The sequence below is a fragment of the Takifugu flavidus genome, chromosome 5 (assembly GCF_003711565.1).
Source record: "Takifugu flavidus isolate HTHZ2018 chromosome 5, ASM371156v2, whole genome shotgun sequence".
Taxonomy (NCBI): Eukaryota; Metazoa; Chordata; class Actinopteri; order Tetraodontiformes; family Tetraodontidae; genus Takifugu; species Takifugu flavidus.
Genome location: NC_079524.1, coordinates 4,785,353 through 4,802,661, shown reverse-complemented (window position 1 = coordinate 4,802,661; position 17,309 = coordinate 4,785,353). Strand labels below are relative to the sequence as shown.

The following is a 17,309-nucleotide window of genomic DNA, read 5'->3' as shown; positions in this document are numbered from 1 at the left end:
CTTCACTTTCCAGAAAAGCTGGAGCCAGAGACCCTTGCCTGCCACCGGCCAACATTTATGATTCGACCATTAGGTCTGCAAAATCCTCCCCTCTCAGGAGAACAATGTGGCGGAACCAGGATACATTAATGCCTGTTTGAAACGCATACGGAAATAATACGGCCTCAATACAATGGCCCATTTTCCTTCCCCAGGTACGCTTTGTGTCCGAGTGATAATAAGTTTATAAGAACTGTCTCAGTGGGGCCTGATAGAGATTTAAACAATAAATCAAATACTGGGTGTGAAAGCTGCGTTACAGTGACTTGCTTTGTTTTCTGGGAAAAAGGATAGACGGACAAAAGAGCAGAGCCAGAAATGCTGGAGGCCCTTTATTGGAAATTAGAAATAAGAGGAAATGAAAAGAAATGGGAAGCGATTTATCATGTGGTATGTTCACACCATTAGAGTATTGTGAAAACATCACCATCAGCAGCAGTCGGACTGAATTAGAAGTGGGAAAACAAATGTATTGTTGCAGTTCTAGATAGATGGAACAGGGCCTAAATAGTCTTGTCTAATAAAGTAGCATCCCTGGGGGGGGGGTGGAAATAGAGCGGTCAGTTTTTTCCCCATCCAAAAAGATCGTTACAGGCCTGTGAATTTGTAAGTAGTAAACAAGACTAAAATTAGAAATAGCTTTTGTGATTTAGGAAAAAACAGAAGAAGAAAACAAGACCACTGGGCTCCGACTAGGACGCTCGTTTGGGGCCACCCATGGGAACTCCTGAGATGCTCGGTGACAATCCGTGGGAGAGTCGGAGACAGTGGTAATGAGCGGCAGGAGCCGCTCTGTTGGTGTCTGAGGGGATTAGAGAGGCTCGCTTTTCAGTGCTCGCTCACTGTAAGTGTCGGGAGGGTTTTCACAACCCGCCGAGAAGACGTTTGCAGACAATAAACATGTCGCACTTTGAGGATGACGTGGAGGCGAGGAGGGAAGTCGTTCCCGGGATGAGCTGCCTAATGCCACCAATGTGTCTGATAAACACCTGGAACACCTGGAGCGTGCTCTTCTCTAAAAAAGTAACACATGTAACAGAAAACTACGATCAAAGAGGATAAATAAGTGAACGTCCACAACATCCTGCCAGTGCAGTGAGTTCCACAACATGAAACATGTGGTGGCTCGTCTGCCGCTGCAGGCGTCTCGCCACGCTCTGGCCGTGACAGGAGGCCTTTATGCAAAACTAATATTAATGTTGCATGTCCCTGGCAGAAAAACAGACTGTTGATGCTGCAGTTGAACCGTTTTTTTGGTTTGTTTTGTTTTGAATCCAGTCACAACTGGCAGTTAGCTGGTCACGCAGCCATGCACCACTGAGATATTGATCATATCACCATATACAAGCGTCTCCACTTTTTCATTTTTTTTTTCAGTTTAAGTACACAGACAGCTGCTTCGCAATCAAATTACAAACCTGCACGTGATTGGATGTAACGTGTTCACCCACACGGTCCAAAGCCGGTCAAATGTGGGTGTAATTGCTGTGAAAACCCGCTGTCATGAAATATCATAAAGGATTGCGTAACGTGAGACTGCAGGAGCACCTGTCACTTAACGACTTGGGCGTGAGAGCGTGCTCTTTTCTTTAATATGATCAGAATATTCCTGTGAGTGTTTAAACTGCAACGTTACACTATCAAGTCTTCGTGATAATTACACCACATGAATGCAGGACCCTGAGCAGCGGCCCCTGTGTTGCCAGGCTGATAAAGTGGAGCGCCTCTCTCCATCACCAGTCAAGGGCTCAGACCCCGACCTCCAGGTCAACACAATGAGAAGGAAATCAAGACAAATCCTGTTTACTTGCAGACTCACAATGCGATACAATAAACAGCCCCTTCCTTTCCCAACAGTCGGCAATAGTACAATATGGTATGTTAATGAAATAGTGCTTTTGATGGCATGTTTCAAGGACGGACACACAATGATGGCCGCTGCTGTGAAATAATGTGCTTTTTCAGACATAATGTGGTTAAAAATGAAACACCATCCACTTTTGACTGGGCTTTATGAATTAAGTCTATATTTACACGTGATTCTGCTTTGTTTCAACAGCTACTGGCTTGTGTGAAGGCTAAAAACCTACAAAACTATACAACAAGCTCCTAAATCTTATCAAGCACATATTCTAGGGTCTCAACACAGTGTAGTTGTATAGTAGTGTAGTTTAATGCTCCGCCATTGTTGGCCATCAGTAAGAATACAAAACTGACTGGGCCACTCAGCTGAAAGTGTTAATGACAGAATTACAGCCTTGGTTCATCTAAGCTTGAGTTATTCATTAACGTATTAAAGTATTTGTTCCCTCTGTAGTCCTTGATAAATGTTAATAAATCAGCAGCTGACCCTTCAGTCATAAATCTCAATTTACATCGTGTCACCTGTTTTAGGGCTTTTAGGCAAATCACACGATTATCCTCTCCACATAATTGTCTGATTTATTGTGAATGGTCATGGAGGGCATGTGAAATGAATGAGAAGTCAATCTTATCTCCTAACTGATCTCCAAACACAGGTGTTCTTGTTTGGTGTGGTCTACCTGTGCACGACAGTGGTTACCTGTGTGAAGCTGCTCAGAGTCTGTTCACAAACCACCTGATGGGATTTTTCGCTCCTCCTTCTGCTGACTCAGCAGGGGAAGCTTACCCCCGAGTCAGCAGTTATTTATCACTGTCGAGAATCCAAAGCGCTAAACAGGTCGGTTCCCAGGCTTTGTCAGTTGGTGCTGCCCTGATAGGATCGTGTTTGGTCCACGCAGGCTAAAATTTAAGACGATAATATCAAGCGGCGTTGGATTGGTTTCTCAAATCCACTGTTTTCAGAAAATTGGACCCTTTCACTTAAATCGTCTCTGGGAGTTTCGAAAACATTGTTAACCCATGATAATCATAAGGACCCTGTTGGAATTCATAATATGGAAATATTGAATACATATTAATGGTAAAGTCTTATAATTTAAATGCTGTGTTGATGTATTAGAGCATTATTAAGGTTATGATCGATCTAGTTGGATTGATGTTGCCTTTTATTGGCCCATTTATTTGCAGAGGCAACAAAATATAGAAACAACAACAGCTATAATACCAGTAGCTTATTAATTGATCGGTAAAAGTTGTAAACGTTACCTAAAATGGCCCCAAAGTGAGCTAAAAGGCCGCCCCTACACACAAATCCCCAGAACGCCTGACTATAATGTTAAATTAAAGTTAGGGACAGATGTGAACAACCTTTTAGGTGTTTGGAACAAAAGCTGGACAGTAGCAAATGCAGCGGTGGGACCGTCTAATTGCTGCAGAAAACCTCACATTCAACCAATTTTATTTAGTTGTGCGTGCGTGCGCGTAAAAACCGCCCCTCGGAGGGCAGCAGCGGATGGAGAAGCGTGCGTGCGTACGCGCGTGAGAGAAAGAGCGAGAGAGAGAGAGTTTGTGTGCTTGTGTGTGTGTGTGTGTGCGTGTGTGTGTTTGTCATTCCCAGCCCGGGGTCTGAAGTGACAACACCTCATGCTCGGAGATCACACAATTTCTCTGACCGGACCTACTGGACGAAGACGAACCGAGACAACTTTCTCTTTTGTTTTCATCGGACGCACCGGGCGACACTTTATCGGATCTATGAAAAAACCCACGTGGATTTGTATCACCAGGAGGAATGTATATATTTTTTGTTAAACTAACTTTCTTGTTGTGGCTGATAGCGCGTGCAAAAGGTGAGTGTCGTGATTAAGGGCTTTATTTTTTAACCTCATCCAAGGAGGTAAAGTTTGAATTGAACCTGTTGCGTTCACCTACTTAGCAAGACTCTCTAAAACTGAAGCGCGGCAGTTTCCTCCAATTTTCTGAAGGCAGAGTTTAGTTTTACTTTAACTTTTGTTGGATTGAGAGATCGACTCTGTTATTTTGCGGCGCTTTTGCACACTTTTGCCGACACACATTCATCCCCTTTCCTCACCTGCATGTAAACGCATGCCTCCACAGTCTGGGCGCAAAAGCGTGTTTTTATGTCATGGCAAAGCCGCGTTACTCCAAAAGTGTCACATTCTTTGTGGATCTGCCAAACTAGTGTCAAGAGCATGCCCAAGATAAAGAAATGGGCAAGGATAGCCCCTCAGGCTCAGATTTACAGAACATTTCCTTTGGGTATTTTCTAACCCTTCTGGGGAAAGTGTTGAAAGAGATTTGTTGGGGTTTTAGGATTATCAAAACGTAAAAATATTAAAACTTTACAATCTGCAGGTCTAAGATGCTCCATGCCTACGGCGCCTTGTTTGAACCAGGGGAAGTGTGAAGCAACTCTGGATGGAAACGGACAGTGCAGGTAAGCGTTCACCTCTGGCTATAGACACGTTTTTTTGGAGTAAGACTGCAAAGTTTTAGAAACTTCCCAGATTTCGATGCACTGGCTGAGTGGACACTGAGGACGGCTCACTGTGAGACGGCGTGTGAGTGCCACCACACTCGGCAGCCAAACTCTGGCGGCCCTAAATCTTTTCTTTCAGGGAGCGACAGCTGGGGTTGCTAGATGCTCCGCGACCATTGTTCTCCGCTGCGATTAATTCAGTGTGACTAATCTGGGTGAGGCTTCCCAGAGAGATCCCCAGACCCTGTCCTCTTACAGCCCCCCCTCCCCTCTCCTGGGATTTTGTCCCCTCCTCAATGGCCTTCAGTTCTCTGCCTCATTCTCCCGGACAGATGGCGTAGGCTACATGTTTCTAACCTGCTAAAAATGGAGACAAGTCCGTGCGTTTGTGTGTTTTTGGTCCTCACATAAGCCAATAAGCCTCAGCGTTTGATTTGCTGGCAGTGGTGAGCAAATGATGTGGCCGCAGCTTTTAGTGTTGCATGATGCCCCCCCTCGCCCCACACACACACCACCACCACCACCAGCACGTCTTAATTTGGTCTGGTTCTGTTGCTCAATCAGACGCCCAAACCCTTCGCCCCACCTTCTCCACCTACTCACTGGGCCACAAAGCATCATTGTGTTGTGACACTGTCCTCCTCCCCAGACTTCTCCAATTAAACATGGAGATGGACATTCTCACAGTTTGAAAAAAGTTTGAGCGGGCACTCCAGGCTCAGTTAGTAGCTCCGCATTTGTGTGTGTGTGTGTGTGTGTCTACATGTGTGGGGTTCAATAGGTTGGGGATCGACTTGCTCTGGGATCTGACCACAACGTTGTGGGTACATTTGATGGTAAAGCCTTAATTGTAAGGGTAAGGACCGAAGGATGGGTTAAGTTTGGGGTTAATGCATAAATTAGCTGTAGTTATGGTCAAGGTTAAGGGTTTGGGTTGGGCTGTGAAAATGAATACAAGTCAATGGTAAAGTCACACCCCTGTTTGGGGGTCTATGTAGTTTTTACTTTTAATATTTTCAGAGGTCTCTGATAACTTGTAACTTGTAAGAAAAATATGCGTAAAGCAAGTTTTTTCTTCTCTAAAGATACGATATGAATCATCATTTTAACTTAGCTTAAATGCTGGTAAATGGGAAGAACCAGCATGTCATCTAACATAATAAACTTTTAAAATGTACAACTCTAAAGGCTTGTGCACATGTTGTGGCTTGTGTATTCACCACATTAGCATTTTTATGCTCAGATTAGCGCATTATCTCACTATCTAATCAAATCCTGGTACTTGACCGCAAATTGCAGTGTGGTTTCATACGTAAATTTCTGGAAAGCGTTTTTCTTTTCCCTGTGATTGTAAAAAAGACTTTTTGCTGGTGGACCATGATTAGAACATTGCCATTCAAAATAAACCAAATATGGATTCCGTAAACAATCTATGCTGCAGACGTTGGTCAACTTCTGGAACACATTTGTTTTCAAAGAAACATGTTAATCTGAATATAAAATGATTGGATGTTGAGAGATTCAAATAAGTTTCTGATTTACGCTTGGCTCTATTTCACAAGTATCAACATTTGAGCTAAGCTAAACAAAACAAGGCGATTTTTGTTGTTTTCCTGTTACTAGAGACAAAATAATGACAGGAAAAGTTGGTAAAACTCTCCGAAAGAGATGACATGGAAATATGTAAACTGTGGAAATGATCGCTTTAATGGGCAGTGACTGCTTTTTAAACTCAGTTAATACGTGTGCTAATGTTGTAGCTTTTACTGTGAGGGAAGGGAGTGGAGACAAGCAGACTGATGTGGAAAAAAAAATCCAACCCACTTGATGGTTGAGTACTAGAAAAGTGGGAGAGACTAATTGGAATGATGTGATTTGCACATACTGTAGAAGGATTTCGTTCATCAAAGCGCTACAAACTTGAAGTACCATCTCAGCCTCTGCTAGCCAGACCTTTTAGGTTCTTGGCTAAATGTCTGTTGGCCTTTTTCGCTGATGCCATCGATCACTGAAATTTGAAGAAATAATTGTAACCAAGTGGATCCTGCTTTAAGTATAGCAGTAAGCCATTCTTGTTGTAGTAATTCTTCAAAGGAACGTGTTAAAGGTCCCTCAGTATCAAATACATTATTGATTTTTAAGCTCATAAAAAACAGCTTAAAAAATGCTGTCAATTATGAACTCACAGGTTTTGTTAGAAGCCAAGTATGTGGCCTGGGATGTTTCAGTTTTTTATAGAGATTCCTACTTGACATGCCATACCATAAATACCATCTCCTCATCATATCTGGCCTTCCTGGCCCTCTGAGATCCTGACCCAAGTTTATCTCCAAAGAGCTTTGAGGAGGCCTCTCTGTCTACTGCAGAGGGTTGGCAGCGGGAGGGAGCGATCCAGACCGGGCAAAATAACTCTCAAATTCCAGTGGCACAATAACCAGAATCAAAGCATTTCTTCACCCTGTCCAGATAGATGATTTGGGGAGTTGGGGGGAGGGGGGGGGGGGTGTTGTAGAGACTGGCTCCAAGGGTGAGGAAGGATTCTACAGAGATATTGCATACCATTATCATCAGTTAGTGAGTGTGATGAAAATATACAACTTCTCTCTGGCAGCCTGTTGACTGCTGGGAGTCACATGATGAGGAGGATTTAGAATTTGGGCCCATAGTTTGGACCGATAAGGCCAGCCATGAAAGATGTGCACATACTGCTGATAGAGAAAATGTTCAGAGATTTTTTATCTGTGTTTACATGAACCATTGTATAGTGCATGGCTTTATTCAAGTTTTTGGATGATATTGAAGCATTTTAGATTTTTCCAGCTCAACAAAAAAGTCCTTTATTCCCTCTTGGCATGTGCGGCAACTGCTACAGTATACATCCACTTCAATGAAAGTGAGCCCTTGTCTCTCAGGTTGGGCAGATTCCTTAATGGCACCTTTGTTTGCTCTGGTCAGACGAGTCCGTCTCACCACCCCCACCCCCTCCCCGACTCCACAGCACTCCCCCTACAACCTTCCATTCAGAGTCAGGAAACAGCCTCAGAGGGTCCTGGGGGAAGAAAAGGTGCTGTATCTGATCATATCATCGTTGCACAATGAGTAACGCAGAGCGCGAGTCTTTTATGAAGCCGCTAACTGCAGTGTTGAGTTCCCTTCAGCAAAAGTCTGGCAGGTTAGAGCCCCAGAATAAAATACAGTACTCTGTGGCAGACAACCTCACAGCTAAGGAAAACTCAAACATTGATTGCATGCCGAGAATGAATGACGGCACGTGCGTGAGTGCATTTGTGTGCGAGACAAAGGACAAATTCCAAACCACGCACTTCCTTCTTTCTTTTTCTCCAGACCACCTGTCTGTCTGTGTGTTATAATAACTCAACAACTAAGAAGGTCATGAGTCATTCACAGAGCGGCGTCCTGCATAATGCTCCATGATTGCATTCAGCTCCAAACAGGAACAGTTCCACTTTATCTGCCAGGTGGGCTCTCAGCTCTCAGCCGCGCTCGCTGTCTGCTGGGCTCTCAGACAGAGCATTTGGAGGAAAACTGTCTCGGCAAGCGTAGCGACAATTTCAGTTACGCTGCAAACCTGATGCTACGACTGATAACAGCCACAGTATATATAAAGCATTTAGGTTTACTAAAGGCTTATAAGAGATACAGTATTTGAGCCAGGGTTGCCTGCAAGTATCAAAAGAAAACTTTTCCTTTGATGCTCCCAGCTGTCTAATATTGTGTTATCAATGATAGTGTTGTTATCTCTAACATCTTTACAACCTCAAACTGACTCCCAGGCAGGTTGACGCACAAAATAACTTTGCGGTTGAATGCTAGAATTGATTTCTTTAGAACAGCCCTGCCCTTGTATGATGCACCGATTCGACATCTTGGCTAAGTAACTTTAAGTCATCGTGTACGATAACGTCGTGTCCAGTTACGCCGTCAGCTACACCTTCAGACAGTCTTTGAAACCTTTAAGTGGTTCCCAGCCTTGTAAACCTGGCAGGAGCAGAAGTCATTAGAGCTGTTATGACTCTCAGACCATGTACACACACACACACACACACACACACACACACACATGCGCAGAGTGGTTTATCCCTGAGGGAGTGGTTTATTCCTCTTTCCCATGGGCTGTGTCCATAATAATAATGCTCCCAAATAAACAGGTTCTCTAATGAAGTCTCCCAGATGATGTGGGCTGGCCAGGTCAGTTCTCCTGCGCGATTAGAGAGGAAGGAAAAAAGGATGCATGTAAGGAGAGGGAAGGAGGGGCAGAACTTCCCCTGTAATTTGTTTTACCAGTGGCGCTTTCGTGGTAACACTGGTTGCAGTTCCACAACAAACAACCCTTTTTGTGGCAGGTTCAGTTTTAGATGAGTTATTTTTATTTCAATGGGCTCAATTTGTTCTGTGCAAGTGTCCCAATGGTGTCTCTCGACTGGTGGCCGCACCTCTGCGGTGAACCACTGTATGTTACTGGGAATACGCCAGGGGGAAAACCAGAGGGTGGGAGAAAGGTGAAGACCCCTTGGGCAGCACTTTTAAAACAGTCCAGAAAAAACTAACAGGGAATTAATGCAGGCAGAGGACCAAGGATGAGACAGGAAATGAGAGCGGGTGGTGGGGGGACAGTAGGGATGAGGAGAAGGGGTTGATGGAGGCAGAAACAAGTTCCACTAACACCGTTTGACCCCTGGCTGAAAGTTTAAAGGGAGCAAGAGAGCCTTAAAGTAAAACCCTAGTTTACTGCAAGTTATTTACATGTTTTTGGTCGTGAGAGCTGGTGCTTGGCAACATTGCTGAGACCAAGTCTGAGAGGAGGAGGCAAGAGAAGAGCCTTTACCAAAACGGCTTTCTGGGAAAAATCCATGAGGGACTGCTGAAGTACCTAGAGCTCTACTCACTGATCAATATTTTCAAAAACTTGCAATAAAAAACAGAAACCTTACAGTGAGAAAGCAGTAAATGGATTAGTTGAACTACTATCGTTTTAGGCTTTACTTTGCTTGTGACTGTTGCCGTTGGCATATGGCATCATATATAACAATCTCCATGTTATCCCTGATTTGGTGGGAGCAATCATACAAAACAACACAAAGAATCACCTTAATATGGTCTTAGTGATCCTGTCAGATGCAGAGGTGGAACCAGACACCAATTCTGTCTCTCACGGAGCTTTACGTGGCCTAATAATTGAATAAAAGCACAGCCTAATTCACTAAGCTTCTTAAAACTGATGCTCATTTAGTCACATACAGCTGCCACATACTCTTTCTAGGTTTATATATGTTTACAGTGCACATGTGTAGCCTGCTTATTACGTTCAAAGCCTCATCTGTCCCCATTTGTGGGTGACCTCAGAGTGATAGCAGATGGCAGATTGGCCCGACGCTCAGGAAAACCCCTTTAAAGTGACGCCTGGCCATGGGTCAGATGTCACCACAACATCTGCTGCAAGCCCGAGCCGCCGCCCCGACCCTGCCATGCATCCCATCAGTGTTGTGAGCCTGTTGCCATGGACTACTATAGCAGCAACAGAAGAAGCAGGGATCCTGAAGTATGAGCTGTGGAGCACAGGGACCACGGGGGCAAGGATGTCAGCAAAGATACCAACAGTGTGGTCCACAGAGGATAAATCCACTGCTTTCCTCCACTCTCTTCTATCCAATACCTCTGGAACACCTGATATTTGCTCTGCTTCTGATTTGTGCTCTTCTTTTCATGTCTTCTTTATTTACCTTTGCAGCAGCCCGGTTTACCTGCTGCTGTCGAGATTATCCCGCTGGCCAAGATGGCAGATTTCACTTGTTGGAGCAGCTGCTTTGCCCTGTTTGTTTTGAACACAGTCAAGACTCCATAAAAGACTCGTTGAATCTCTTTTGTCTAACGGACCCTTTCGAATACGTTTGTGTTCTCATTCAGGCAGTTAAGCTCGATGCCCTTAAAGGCTGTTTTGTGCTGAGCTCGTATTTGACAGGCTCCTGCAAGGGTAAAGAGCAAACTGTTACCATTCTTTGACTGGCGTGTGCTACAGTTGACTTACTGCCAGCACCTCTGCCAGACTGTGTTTGAATAGTGTGTCCACACACACCTAGGTGAGTGCACGGGGGGTCTGTCTGTTTGTCTTTAAGGTCCTGGTATGAGACACTGGACTGTTTTGTGAAGAAAGGTGCCCCCACCTTCCTTTTTCATGAACCATGAAGTGAGGCTGCCAGCGAGTGAGTCTTTCTAGTAAACATCAGAATGCCTTTTGAACTGGCAATCCCCCACCCCCCAACATTCTCCCCATCGGAAACTCAACCATAGGGTTTCCAGTTTCCATCCTGTCAGACGTCTTTGTTGCTGCAGATTTTAAGCTGGGCTTTATGCATGGTTTCATACGTTTGGAGTAACTTTAAAGAAACATGTTGGAGAAAGGAGCAACAGAGAATCGAGTCTTATAAATCCAAACTCTTCTCATTCTTAAGCGTTTGTAAAAGAGAAAGGGGTGAGGGGGTTCATGGGATTAGAAGGTGCCAGTAACCATGTGGCTTTGCACGCGGGAGGTGAGGCCAAAAATATGGTTAAAAATGGGGAATTCTGAGCCGTATATGATGAAAGAAGAATCAGATAAAGTTTTTTGTGTGATTTAAGAGGGAAGAGGTGCTGCGGTAGAATATTCCCCAGTCTGTGGTCAAATCTGAATGGGAAAGAAAAACAATGGGCCCACTCTTCCTTTGCACTCACTCCTGTTTTCCCCCCTCAACTTGTCCAGATACCAACGCTGTAAAAACATCCAAATCAAGATTTCCGCTAAAGTAACATTGATTCCACAGGTTTTTTGTTAAAGCTCCTTTTTTTAAAGAATGCATGCAAACTCCTTTGTTTTTAGATATTAATTAATCTAATCATATGATTAGATTAATTATTTTGCTTGCAGTCCATGTGATTGTCCTGTATAGGCTGAAGGATAGTATGGAGAGGAAGGAGACAGAGTGGTGGGATGGAAGGAGGCAGAGTGGTGGGATAAGGGATGTCGGAGGGGAGGGTGAATGGCCGGGGCAGCAGCTGCCGTCTCCTCATTAACATGCGCACCTGCTCCCTGCGGCCTTTTTCCAGCAAGCTCGTGTGGCGCCTCACGACCTCAGCGCCCGCCACTGCTGGGACTTAAACTGGGCCGATTGGCCTTCTAACAGCCAGATCTGCTGCTCATCTCCTCTGATTCAACGCTCCCTGCATAATGCACATGTACACACAGTGCTGGTTGAAGATTCTCTGAAATTATAGGGAGGATTTTACAACAAATTGAATGCTCTAATCATTTTATTAGGGAAAATGCAATTTCTGTTATTCCATTTTATCCTTTCTGGCCAAGTGAAATATAAGGAGTTAGAATTTTGTCATGTTTTCCATTTAGAGAGGTTTCTGTAACCAGTCATTAAAAATCAGCTGGGATGGTTAACATGCACATGCTGTTTTACAAATTTAGAATCCATGTCATTGCTGTGTGGAACATAACCAGTTAAGGGATTTACTGTTCGTGGCGTGCAACACCACATGATAAAGAAAGTCTTTTAATGTGGACTGCTCATGTCTGTTAATTGTGGATCTGGTTTATATCACAGCTTATAATCTTGGAAGGAACTTTTTTGCACACATCAGCCTTTACTGCCATCTGCAATTTTTTTTAATAACAACCTGGATCTTTAATATTTTCATCGTTTCGCAACTTCCTCATTTCCCATTGTTTTTGACAGTGACTGACAAATGTAAAGCCCTGCTGAGCGTAGAGTATTTTCCCTTCAGAAATCACAGGCCCACATGATATGACAAATAAAACTGAGACAGTGCTGCTTGTTTAACCTTAATGTCACAGTGGTCCCAGGCTAAATGACACTCAGGCCTCAGTCTCTGTTGTCTGTGTGGTGGTAGTGGTGATATACCACCACTCACTGCTACTGTTTATGCAGCGGGTAACCTAGCATGTGATGTTTTCTTTTGCTTACCACGGTCCTAAGGCTTCCTAATCCCCTGAGAGGGAGACCCTGTTTAAACACATGCCTGTCCCCACACATAGACCGCTGCACGGTCCCCATTTATGCACATGCATATACACACAGGACCCCCTGGGAATGTTAGGCGGTATGGTCCTGTCAGGCCCTCAGGGCTTACGGACTCGCTGGCTCTGTTCAGGTATTTGAAAGTGGTTTTAATATCGTGGGAAGCCTGCTTCATTACTGTCATTATTCATTTATGTCATTATTTATACATTACTTCATTACTGTTTTAAACATATTCTTTTTATGAATGGTATTTGGTTATCAATGTTTAAATCAAATTTTTTCTGGTATTTGTAGCATCAGACCTTCTTACATTTGACCTATTAAGTCACAGAAAAAGGAACTGGCAAACACATCAGCTCGTGTCAGCTTGAGACAAGAGAAATGTGATAACATCTACATCATTTCATCTGAACTTGCACATTTTCACCTGTTTGATAACCTGTTTTATAAAAATTCTGGCTTTCTTTGCATTTCTGGTGTGGTGGTGGAGAAAATCCCACCTGAAGAGTGAATAATAATGAATGCTGAGATGTAGACGGTGCTTTGAAGTTGCTGCAACGTCCGCTTGGAGCTGAAAAGCGGTGGCATAGATGCCGCCTTGTTGTCAGGATGAGTGTTGTTGAGTGAGAGATGACAAAAGGGTCAGAGCCAGTGCTTCTCAGCCCAGAGAGCCACTGAGTGATTCCACCATGGCTGCTCTTTTGTATGTCGGCCTTTGGAAAGGCTGGATTAGGAACAAGAATTTTAAATACTTCTCTTCTTTTCTTGGTTCTTGCACTATATATACAGTGTTTCTGTACTCACCCATCCTCCATGGCCACCCACCGTTGCAGAAAAACACCACTGAACCACTAAAGTTGTTGAAAAGAGGCCATAATGTAGCAGGCCTGAGGTGTAATACCAAGTCAACAGTTTAATTCACTTTTATAAAATTCATAATAATGTTAAATACATTTTATAACCTTTATATATGTCTGTGTAAAACCTGTGTGTGAGTGTGTGAATGCGGTGTCCATCATCTGTTCTCATTGTACTTGTAAAAGTGTCCAAATGATGTGCAAAGGCCCCCTTTCTGTCTCTCTCTGTCTCAATCTCCACTAAGCCGATATTTACGATTCAGACACAACCTGTGAGAAACATCACAGGCGCTTATCCTCTGTTTCTCAAACCATTTGGTTTTACAGCCCCACACACATTGTTTGAGTGATGAATGCCCTGTTTTAAAGCATAGTTTCCCTTGGTTGTGTTGCCATGTTGTAAAACAGCAAGATGGAACTAATTTGTTTAAGAAAAATGGATAGATGATTGACCTTTTAGATTTCCAGAAAAGGATGACCCAACATCCAAAATGTTGTTTCACCTCGTGAACTTTTCAGCCAGAGTTTATTTGAAAAACCTTGTAATGCTAATTTTAAATGAATAAAGACTGACATTTATGAATAGTCCAATATATCTTAAAAATTGGCATTTATGACATGAGCTTTAGTTATTTATTCCTAATGATGCATTAGTTTTTTTTTTAACAACCACACAAATAATTTTTCCAAAGTTCATTACTTCATATAGGATACTTACTATAGTCTTTACCAATGTGCCAGTAGCTGCAAAGCCACTACAGATTAAGTACTTTCCTTTTTTTTAGGTGCACAGATGGATATCTGGGAAGCAGGTGCCAGTTTCCTGACCCATGCACAACCTTGCCGTGCAAGAATGGGGGCACGTGTCGCTCCGTAACCAATGGAAATACAGTGGACTTCAGCTGCACCTGTAAACTAGGCTTTACTGACCCCAACTGCCAGACACCCATTATCAATGCCTGCATCAGCTCGCCTTGTCTTAATGGAGGCACCTGTGAGCTGGAGACCCTCCAGACATACAAGTGCCGCTGCCCACCTGGGTGGTCAGGTAACATACAACATCATTACCATGAGTACCTCATAATGGGGTAGTAGCACACAGACCAACAGAACAATTGCTTGGTCATTTATTTTATAATTTCTTTACATCCTCAGGAAAACTTTGCCAGCAAGCTGATCCCTGTGCCTCAAATCCTTGTGCCAATGGTGGCCACTGCTCTGCCATCGAGTCCCACTATGTCTGTACCTGCACGCCCTTCTTCTCAGGAAAGACCTGCAAACAGGATGTCAACGAGTGCGATGTGAGCCCGTCACTGTGCAAGAATGACGGTGTGTGCATAAATGATGTGGGTGGCTACCGATGCAAGTGCCCCGCAGAGTACACGGGCAAGCACTGCGATAGTCGGTACCTGCCCTGCAGTCCATCACCCTGCCATAACGGAGGCACGTGCATACAGAAAGGAGAGACCAGCTATGACTGCTCCTGTGTGCCAGGTAAAATCTTCAGATATTATTTACCTTTCTATAATATGGTTGAAGTACAGCTTGAACATCCAAATTTAGAGAGCTGTTTCAGCAAGAACCAGTTAGAAACACCATAAAATCTTTAGCCTTAATGAGGTAAACAAAGTATTTGATCCTTTGGATTCTGGTCTGTCATTGATTTCATATATACCGAGTTTTTATACAGTATGAGTATCGGCCTTTGTCTGTCTCAATAATGATGTCACCTAGAGCAGGACTGTGTGTAGGTATGTCCTGTGCACATCTGCACGTGTGCTTCTGTGTTTCTACAGTGTGTGAACAAGGCAGAGCAGGAAGGGCTTAGAAGTTATCAAAAGGAAATGGCCAAAGAACAACATCCTTTTCACGTTGCAGAGTATTACAAAGCTTACTAGGAACGTACTGTAGGACTGCCCTGCACTCCACTTACCATTGCATGGCTTTTGGTTGTCACTAGTTACAATCAACCAGTTCAAATTAATGGATGAGACAACTTCTCTTTTTTCAGAGCGTTTGAATCAGCAGGGATTGATGGAAAACACTGCAATTATGTAAAGATGCAGCCAGTGAGCATGTTCAGGGTTTACCTAAACTTCTTAAATGTTTCGTAAATATGACCAAAATGAGTTGTGGCATGAGAAGCTCATGTTACCTTTCCTGTCTTGGCTCTTCTTGAACATATGTCACTCAGTAGGTTCCTCTTGTGTTATTATTTGCCAAGTGCACCACAAACCTCAAGTGGGTACAGCTGTCTTTTTTGCCTTCACTTGACAGTTGACCACATTTAACTGTAATAAGGTTTCACCCTTTCTTTGGAAACGTGGGGGGCATGTTGTGTTTAAGCCTGGCTGACACCATCAGCTTAACATGTGAAGCCCGTACTTCTTCAGGGTTCCACCATTTACTGTTTTTCTGGCCATTTATTTCAGGTTTTACAGGCAAAAACTGTGACAACAACATCGATGACTGTCCCGGTCACGAGTGCCAAAATGGAGGAACATGCGTCGATGGAGTCAACACCTACAACTGCCAGTGTAACCCAGAATTCACAGGTTTGTAATTTTCTTTCTTAAAAAAAGAAAAATCAAAAGCCAAAAACCTGAACCTGCTGTTTGAGGATTTAGCTTTTGAATTTTGACCCAAGCTGACTTTTGGTTCTCCCACAGGACAGCTTTGCACGGAGGATGTTGATGAGTGCCAGCTGATGCCCAATGCCTGCCAAAACGGGGGCACGTGTCACAACACTTATGGAAGCTACCAGTGTGTGTGCGTGAATGGCTGGACTGGGAATGACTGCAGTGAGAACATTGATGATTGTGCCAGTGCTGCGTGCTACCAGGGATCCACCTGTCATGACCGAGTAGCTTCTTTTTACTGTGAATGCCCCCATGGCCGCACAGGTATTATTATTTTCTCTTCTTTATTAGGAGACTGAGTCACAATACAGACTTTTACCACTTAATGTTTTTCTGTGACTCCACATCTCCAAGTATTAGTTAATGGTGAAGGCTGACTCAAGCTACAAATCATTAAATCCGCCTGCTGAACTGCTAATAAATAGAATCTTCTTTTATTTTTATCGGATGCATTCCTCCTCCTAGTGAAACTTTTTCAATACTTGCTGCAGTGTAGTTGCTTTCAACATTTCTAAACAGGCATGTGTACAGGCAATCTGACATGTGAAGATTCCTGTCAGAAGAAGTTGTACAAAGTTCCATCCAGCATTAGAAAGAATCTTCATCTTCCTTATTGTTTGCCAGGACTGCTGTGTCACGTGGATGACGCCTGCATGAGCAATCCCTGTCAAAAAGGCTCCAACTGTGACACCAGCCCGGTGAGCGGAAATCACATCTGTACCTGCCCGACAGGATACATTGGTGCCTCCTGCAACCAAGACGTTGATGAATGCTCACTGGGTAAATGCCGTTGCATCTGAGCAGCAAACATCTCTGTCAGTTAAGCAATTTTGTCCCAGCAACATTTGTAACATCTCGGTGTTGCATGTTTTGAACAGGCCCTAACCCGTGTGAGCACGCTGGGAAGTGCGTAAACACCAAGGGTTCGTTCGAGTGTAAGTGCCAGCAGGGTTACATGGGGCCGCGTTGTGAGTTGGATATCAACGAGTGTATTTCCAACCCGTGCATGAATGAGGCCACCTGCCTGGACAAAATAGGAGGCTTTCGCTGCATTTGTATGGCAGGTGAGACAAATTTAATACCGACATCTAATTGCAACCCACAGCTTTGACTCTCATTTATGCTCGGGTTTAATATAATTAGATTTGTCATTGCCTCTAAAATCATGCTGTACAGAATGTGGTCTATAAAGTCTCTTTACATTTGATGCTATTTTTTGTTCCTGTGGTCCTACAAGAAACTATTCGGAATATTGGAACTTCTGCAAAATGGGACCACATGGCTCAAAACATTTGTCTGAAAATATAAGACATATGTAATACATGTATATATATATATATATATACAAATGCAGGGCATCCTGTGT

The 17,309-nt window shown here is 43.6% G+C and overlaps 1 protein-coding gene across 1 annotated transcript in view; it reads left to right on the top strand.

The window, feature by feature from the left end:
- The first annotated feature begins 3,459 nt into the window (after positions 1 to 3,459).
- Positions 3,460 to 17,309, top strand: part of notch1b (notch receptor 1b) — a 31,567-nt gene continuing 17,717 nt past the window's right edge. Inside the window, exons 1-8 of the mRNA XM_057032382.1 lie at positions 3,460 to 3,752; positions 4,279 to 4,360; positions 14,090 to 14,352; positions 14,460 to 14,798; positions 15,737 to 15,859; positions 15,974 to 16,207; positions 16,568 to 16,723; positions 16,822 to 17,007. Of these exons, the coding sequence (XP_056888362.1) occupies positions 3,695 to 3,752; positions 4,279 to 4,360; positions 14,090 to 14,352; positions 14,460 to 14,798; positions 15,737 to 15,859; positions 15,974 to 16,207; positions 16,568 to 16,723; positions 16,822 to 17,007 (1,441 nt within the window). The 5' untranslated portion in view covers positions 3,460 to 3,694. The remainder of the gene's footprint in view (positions 3,753 to 4,278; positions 4,361 to 14,089; positions 14,353 to 14,459; positions 14,799 to 15,736; positions 15,860 to 15,973; positions 16,208 to 16,567; positions 16,724 to 16,821; positions 17,008 to 17,309) is intronic.